Raw genomic sequence first — 8,185 nt, 5'->3', positions numbered from 1 at the left:
TTGTTGGACAAGTTTTATATCTAACCTAGATTGCATATAAACATTTTCCTTTATATTTAGGCCTAGAGAAAAAAGAAAAAAGAAAAAAGAAAAGAAAAAGAAAGATACATATATATAGGAACATTGTGGAATGGGGGTAATTCACAACAAATAATGTCATAGAGAAAAATAATAATTTTTTTTTGAAGACTAATAATATTGTTTCATTGCATATAAACCTTTTCCTTTATATTTAGGCCTAGAGAAAAAAGAAAAAAGAAAAAGAAAAAAAAGATACATATATAGGAACATTGAGGAATGGGGGTAATTCACAACAAATAATGTCATAGAGAAAAAAAAAAAAAAAATTTGAAGAATAATAATATTGTTTCTCAAAATAATAATAATAATAATAATAATTTTTTTGGAAAAATAAATAATATTATGTTTCGAGCGTATAAAACGTGTTTCCTTTCCTTTCCTATGCCAAGTATCTATATATCCATACAATTACAAATTCACGACACACTGATTTGACAATTCCCTTTTTGTCTATCGTGTCCGTACAATCTCCCTCCCAAATTCCAATCCATGGTCTCCTACTTCGCAACCCTGCCAAAACCCTAAAACCCCAAATCCAAAACCTTTCCCCACTTTCATTTTCCATTTTAATTATGGAATCCGCAGTCACTACTGAAGGCGATTCTGCCGCCTCCAGCGGCGGAGGCGGCAGCGGAGGCGGAGGCGGAGGGGTGCAGCAACAGCAGCAAGCTCCGGCGCCGATGCCGAGTGGAACTGGGCCGCCGCCGTTTCTGAGCAAGACGTACGACATGGTGGACGACCCGGCGACCGACCCGATTCTGTCGTGGAGCCCCACCAACAACAGCTTCGTGGTTTGGAACCCGCCGGAGTTCGCTAGGGATTTGCTTCCCAAGTACTTCAAGCACAGTAACTTCTCTAGCTTCGTCAGGCAACTCAACACCTATGTAATGCCACTTTTCTCCTTCTTTCCTTTCTATTTTTCACTCTCTCTGTGCTTCTTGTTCTTGTTTTTCTTGTTGAGTAAATGAGTAATTAGGAATTGGGAACTTGCTTTAGTTGTGATGTGAAGTTGGATATGTAGACATGGATTGAAATCAATTGGGGGGGGGTTTTATGATAAAAATATGTATGTGTAATTTAAAACAGCTCGTATGTTGTGGTTGTGACTTAGAATAAGTATTGTTTTGGTGAAAACTTTTGGAAATTGTTAAACCGTGAGATTTAAGCAAATTTGTCTGTTATGATTTAGGGATAGGTTGCGTTCGCAATGCACATTGTCACCCCCCATTTGGTTGCTGAGAACCCGTTTCGTAAAATTGGGAATTGATGGATTATGTTTTTGTTTTCTTGTTTTTTTGTTGCTTTCTTTGTTTGGAAATTTTAGGAACTCATTTCAACTAAGTGGGATGGTCTTGCCAATGAGCTTTATCTCATATGGCATCTCCAATTAAAAAAGGGTGGGGAGTGAGGTCTTGGTTTCAATATCTATCGAGTTGATGTGGAAATTACTATTAAAAAAGAAAAAGAAAAAGAAAAAAAAAAAAAAAAAAAAGAGAAAATAATAACTAAGTAGTTGGTCCTGTCAGGGATATGATGCTGTTATTTCTATGTCCAAAACAATGAAAATTTTGTAAGATTTTGATATCTCGTCTCCCTATTTTTATCAGCAACCAAATGAAGCAGAAAGGGGGAGAAAAGGAAAAGAAAGCCATTCTCAGTTTGATCATGACTTGATTACAAGGTTAATAATGATTTCATTCTATGTACGATCTTGTTGTTGCATTTGTAGTCCAAACCTACTTAGTAAAATAGAAAAAAAGAAAAAAAGAAAGATTTGTAGTCCAGAACTAGCTGAACGCAAGGTCAAACATATGAACTAATTAGAGGGTATGGATGCACCTCTTGCAGCATTTGAAAGAGCTTCAGAGAGATCCAGTTCTGTGAACTACTGGATAGGTTATAGAAATTCTGGTAGTTTTCTTTTGATGATAAATGCGCTCTTTAGTCTTGTTTAAGTCTATAAATAGGTTATCTATGGTCACACCCGAATCATAAAAATGGTGAATGAAGTTACATTTTTTCTTTATTTCACAAAGCATCAAGGTGATGTTCTGAAATGAGTGTATGTCTCTTCCTCAAATCCTATTTCTAAAGTGTAAGGGTGGATATTCTAATTTTTGGTTTAGATCAAGAATGCAAAGGAATTTGGTGACTCTCATCCAAATTGGCTGCCGTCATTTGTGGCCCAGCATATGATTGCATCCAGTTCAGATGGAGTTTACTCTCTAGTTGTAAGAGAAGATCAAATTGGTTTGTGTTTAGAAGTGAACCGAGAATACGATTAAGCTTGTTGCATGTGAATAAAATGAAGATTAATATGACATGTAGGTTGACTAACATTGGTCGGGTGTTTTCATATTGAAACCTTTTTTTTTAATTGTAGCAAACACCCTATGTTGAGGATAATTTGCTTGGAGGTTTTACATTTTGTGAATGTGGTTAATGTTAAATTGTTGAAACTTGAAACCCATTCTTTTAGTTGAGCTACATATTTTGGATAATATTTGTAGTTGTCTATGATTTCTGGATACGGGCATCTATTGTATTTTCAGGATAGACACATGGACACAAGGTGTCGGGCACAATTCCTAGAACTCTAGATATTGGGACTTGACTATTTTTGAATATACATGCAACCCACTTCTTTACACACATGGTAGTAGGCTGACAGCCCGTCTACTTCTATAGATACTCTAGCTTATATTGATAATATGAGATCTAGATGTTAATTTTGATAATTTTCTTTTCTTTTTTAATGGAGTGCTCTTTTATATAAGTCCTGTTTACTTGGGTTGTGCCCCTTTTGAGTTTTTCTAATTTAGTTATTTTACCTATATCAAAAAAGGATATAAGAACTCTATTTTGTAAAACAAAAGTATACATATAAGTTTTGATTTCATTCTTCTTTTCTTAAACAAAAAAGAAAAAGAAAAAGAGAGGAAAATGCAGGCACTGAAATTCTGCACTTCTTTTTAATGTTAGATGAAAGTGAAGTTTTAGATAAGTATTCAAATGAGTTTTGAGCATTGATGGGCATAAGTGACTGTGTCCTTGAGTATTTGTTACACCAAATCTTGTGTAGGAGTGTCCTACTAAACATGGTTTAATAGTTGACTATATGAACCATCCCTTGATGCAGACGGAAACAAAAAACAGGTTCAGTTTTATTTGATTTTAGGAGTGAAGGGTTTTTTCCCCATAAGTATGGAGGGAGATGAAATACAGGATATTTAATGGAGTGGAGACCTCGTTTGATCATTCTTCTTGACATCATTTTTTGAGTGATCTTGAATTCTTGGGTCTTGGCAATAGTGATTCGCAGTCTGTTGTAAACTTTATAGTTTCCCTTTCATTTTATCGTATTTTTATTCTATGAACTACTTGCACTATCTCATGTAAATACCATATGTATGTGAGGTTTCCCCTCTTTCTCAATAAAATTATTACTTATAAAAAAGAACAATTTCAACTCCAATTTATCAGAATGCCTTCTCCTTCTTAAATTGGATTGAGGGGTTGAACGTTTTGTTTTAGACATCAGGCCAGCCTCTTTTTGCTCTCCTTCTCATGGATGAGGAATGCTCCATAAAGCCAACGTTTGGGCACCTTCTCATCGTTGAGGAATGCTCCAGCACCATCTCAAATTTGAGTTCTTAATTTTGTTGACTCTCTTTTATACTCTTTTTTTTGGGTGTGTGTGCACATGTGCAAGTGAACAATTTCATTAATGTAAAAATGGGATGTATACAAGAGGGAGAACAAATAAAGGGTGCAAAAAGTAAGTATTAAAATTAAAAAATTTCTTGAAAACTAGAAAGCTTGAGGGGGAAGCTGGAATCATGGCTTTAGTCCATTTTTGAGGAATCTTTAGTAAATCATTCTTCAATCTATCTACTGGAGTCTCCTTCGTGTAAGTGATCAACAATTTCATTAACGTAAAAACGGGATGTATACAAGAGAGAGAACAAAAAAGGGTGCAAAGAGTAAGTATTAAAATTCAAAATATCTTGAAAACTAGAAAGCTTGAGGGGGAAGCTGGAATCATGGCTTTAGTCCATTTTTGAGGAGTCCTTGATAAATCATTCTTCAAACTATCTACCAGAGTCTCCTTTCCTTCAAACATTATCTCATTCCTCTCTCCAAATACACCACATCATAAATAGGATAATGGCCTTCTAAATGTTGGTTCCTTTGTGTTTACCAAACCTCCTTTTCCACCCCTTGGAAACTTGATTTCGATGAAGGCTGGTGCAAAACAAATGCCCAATTGTCAGTACTAAATTTTGAAATGCTGCTCCTCTAATTCTTGGATGAGCTAGGGTGTTTGGTTTTACTACAGAGTTTTTTCAATGAGTTCCAGTTGTCCCTACAATTAAAATCATCCTTATATGTGGTAAAAGATAGCATACTTTTTCAGCCTTACTGTTGTTATGTAAATATTTTGCATTTTTATTTTCATTTACATTGTTATCTAAATTTAGAGGTAGACATAATTATTCCAGTTTCTTTGTTCATAGATGTTTATGTCTCCATGAAGAATTCATAATTTTCTTTTTCCTGTTTAGTATTTATTGTTTTGCTAGGTTGGGATCACTCAACTTTATACTCTTCGTGTATTCTGCTGATTGAACAGGGTTTTAGGAAGGTTGATCCAGACCGCTGGGAATTTGCAAATGAGGGTTTTTTGAGGGGTCAAAAACACCTGCTTAAGAATATTAGTCGGCGAAAACCTACACATGGACACAGTCAGCAACAGCCACAGCAATCACATGGACAGAATTCATCAGTGGGGGCTTGTGTAGAGGTTGGGAAGTTTGGCCTGGAGGAAGAGGTAGAGAGGCTTAAAAGGGACAAGAATGTGCTTATGCAGGAACTTGTCAGGCTGAGGCAGCAGCAACAAACTACTGACAATCAGCTGCAAACCATGGTGCAGCGTCTTCAGGGCATGGAGCAGCGGCAACAACAAATGATGTCATTCCTAGCAAAGGCTGTGCAGAGCCCTAGCTTCTTGGCTCAATTTGTGCAGCAGCAAAATGAGAGCAACAGGCGCATTACTGAAGCCAACAAAAAACGAAGGCTCAAGCAAGAAGGTATTTCTGAGAGCGAACATTCTACTACTACTTCTGATGGACAGATTATTAAGTATCGGCCTCAAATGAATGAGACAATGCTTAGGCAGATCATGAAAATGGATGCTAATTCCAGGCTTGAACCATTTAAAAAAAATGATAGTTTGCTGATTGCTGATGGTTCATCTTCATCTGATGCAATGGACACTGGTAGCTCTCCAAGCCGTATATCTGGAGTGAGACTGCAAGAGGTAGCACCAATGACTGGGCAGTCATCTTATATGCCATCATCTTCAAGGGTAGCTCCAAGGGTATCAGGGAATGGACCCTCAGCTGCAACTTCCGAAATTCAATCTTCACCTCGTGCTGTAACTTCTGATAAAGTTACAACACCATTCCCAGATATGAGTGTGCTGGTTGGAGCACAAGATGCACCTTCCATTTCAATTCCTGAGGCAGATGTAATCATGCCTGAGCTCTCTCAAATACCTGAAATGATGCCTGGAAGTATTGTTGATATTCCTGAACAAACTTACGTTGGACTCGAGACAGGCAAGAGTGGATTTCTAGATCCCACTTCTTTGGAAGTGAATGGGCCAATTCCCATAGACATTGATAATATTTCCCCAGATCCTGATATTGATGCCTTGCTAGACAATTCTGACTTTTGGGATAACTTCCTTGTGCAAAGTCCAGTGCCTGAGGACATTGAATTAAACTCTGCAGATGGTTTGTCCAAGGAGAATGAAGCGCAGCCAGATGAGAATGGATGGGAAAAATCTCAGCATGTGGACAAGCTAACAGAACAAATGGGCCTTCTTACATCAGATACCGAAAGGGTTTGATAGTGGTTACTAATTGCACATATGGGGACCCTAGATTTAGTTTACTTTATGTTTTTAATTTGGATTTTCCTTTGCTTCGTGTTGGTGCTGAGTTAAATGAACGAGCAAAGTGGTGTTAGTGGCTATATGTTCCTTTGTACAGTTTGATGCCCTGCTCTATGGAATGTCTGTAGAGAGCCTGTGTTCGATGAAACAACTTGTAGTGGATGCCTTCTTCTAAAATTTTAGTCTTCTGGTCCCATTGCAAATATTTCACTAGTTACATTTCCCTTCTCTGAATACACTTTTGTTCATAGTTATCTGAAACGTTCTTAGAGCATCAGCATCCGGTATGCCATATGCCATATGGAGGGTGCATTTAGCATTTTTGCTCCAAATCTCCCCAACATCTGGACTGCTAAAAGCCAAGTATTGTAAAAAATTTTACAATTGTGCTACAGTGCAATTCTATTTAGAATTGCACTGTAGCACAATTCTAAACGTAAATACTATTATTTAATTCTCTCTCCCTCCTACTTTTATTAAATAATGATAATACTCTCTCTCTCCTCTTTCTCTCTCTCTCTCTCGTTAAAACTCTTCTCTCGTCCTTCTTTCTTTAGACCCAAGACCCATAGCTTTTGTGCTTTGTCTGCTCTCTTCCTTCTCTCTTTCTCGGTGCAGATCGGTTGGCTGACAGCTGCGATCGAGTGTGGTGGTTGATCGAGTGTGGTGGTGTGGGTTTGGGTTCGGCGTGGTGGTTGATCGAGAGTGGTGGTGGTGTGGTGGTTGATCGGTGCGGATTGGTTGATTGAGTGTGGTGGTGTGGGTTTGGGTTCGGCGTGGTGGTTGATCGAGTGTGGTGGTTGATCAGTGCGGTGGTGGCGTGGTGGTTGATCGGTGCAGATTGGTTGGTTTGGTGGTGGTGTGGTGATTGATGATGGTGGAGCTGTGGAGGTGGGGACAGTGGGTTGCTGTTTTTTTTTTTTTTTTTTTTTTTTTTTTTTTTGTGGTGTTGATGGTCGGAGAGGGTGGTGTTGATGGTCTGGGTTTTGTTTTTGTTTTTGTTTTTGTTTTTTTTTTTGTTTTTTGTTTTTTTTTGGTGTTGATGGTAGATTATGAGTTGGTGGTGGTGGTGGTGGTGTCAGGTGTTGATGGTAGATTATGAGTTGTTGGTGGTGGTTGTGTGTAGTGCAGTGGTGGTGGGCTTGTGGTGATGGTGGTTTCAGTAAATGTTGCGGTTGTTGAACAGAAAGAATGAGAGAGAGTAAATAAAAATGTGTTGAATTGTAAATGAGGAAGGTTGTTGGATATATTATTTTATTGTGTAGAAATATTATTTTAATGAGTACAATAGGAAAATGAAAGTTGGGATGCTGGAGGTATTGTAAAATGGTAGGGTATAATTGATAAAGTTGCTTTTTGAGATGGTAAAATAAGATGAAATATAGAAACCGGATGCGGATGCTCTGATGCTTTTCGTATTTGACATAGTAAATGTAGGTTTTAGGCTGCTTTAGGCTGGATGCAATGCTCATAGACAAATTCATTCAGATTGCACATGGATATCCCATGAACATGGGTCCATCTTATTATTTTTTATAAAATCTTCTGAATGGTCAACGGGACATCACACAGGCGTAGTATCATTGAGATAATAGGACCTAAATGTGGACAGTCATGTTTAGCCTGAGCAAGATGCGTTGTGAGGTTTTGTGTTAGCCGTGGGGTTTACATCTTATACTGATTCGAGTAGAAATGATATTTTCTCCGGTGATGGTCTATGGGTGGAAGGGGTGGAAGGTGGGCACACCTTTGAAAGTTGAAAGGACAAAAAATAGGTTTTCACGTACATAAAAAATACAGCTATATTTGTAGATTGGCAGTACGCTACTCTTTATTTTTTAGGGGAAAGAAAAGTTAGACTAGTATCTATCTGATATGGTTTGTGCTAGAATCTTGGAACGGGTGACAGATTGTGGAGCTTTATAATTTTACTAATTTGAGTTCTCTAAAAGTAATGCTCTTTAGCTTATTGATAAACAAAGATCCTCCCACTTGGTGAATCCCTCGCAAGGATAGCCATAAGCTAATGATGCAAGTCATTCTAGTGTTGGTCCGTTTTCTGTGCATTGCAGACTTATGAGTGCCAAATGTTTCCCAGTTCAACCAAGAAAAAGTTTCCCTCACTCTTCTAAGTTCTAACAGCTT

The 8,185-nt window shown here is 37.7% G+C and overlaps 1 protein-coding gene across 1 annotated transcript; it reads left to right on the top strand.

The window, feature by feature from the left end:
- The first annotated feature begins 470 nt into the window (after positions 1-470).
- LOC112034707 (heat shock factor protein HSF8) lies at positions 471-6,245 on the top strand. Its single transcript, XM_024067524.2, has 2 exons — positions 471-965; positions 4,715-6,245. Exons 1-2 carry the CDS (start codon positions 654-656, stop codon positions 5,993-5,995), a joined length of 1,593 nt encoding a protein of 530 aa, XP_023923292.2. The 5' UTR covers positions 471-653; the 3' UTR covers positions 5,996-6,245.
- The last annotated feature ends 1,940 nt before the right edge of the window (positions 6,246-8,185 follow it).

Source organism: Quercus suber, unplaced genomic scaffold (genome assembly GCF_002906115.3).
Source record: "Quercus suber isolate HL8 unplaced genomic scaffold, Cork oak 2.0 scaffold_2, whole genome shotgun sequence".
Taxonomy (NCBI): domain Eukaryota; kingdom Viridiplantae; phylum Streptophyta; class Magnoliopsida; order Fagales; family Fagaceae; genus Quercus; species Quercus suber.
This window is presented reverse-complemented; position numbering and strand designations above follow the sequence as displayed.

Bases quoted from the DNA above. Each gene is read 5' to 3' on its own strand.
- LOC112034707 (XM_024067524.2), top strand. From the start codon at position 654: ATGGAATCCGCAGTCACTACTGAAGGCGATTCTGCCGCCTCCAGCGGC. The intron at 966-4,714 runs GTAATGCCACTT...CTGATTGAACAG, and splicing joins TCAGGCAACTCAACACCTAT to GGTTTTAGGAAGGTTGATCC.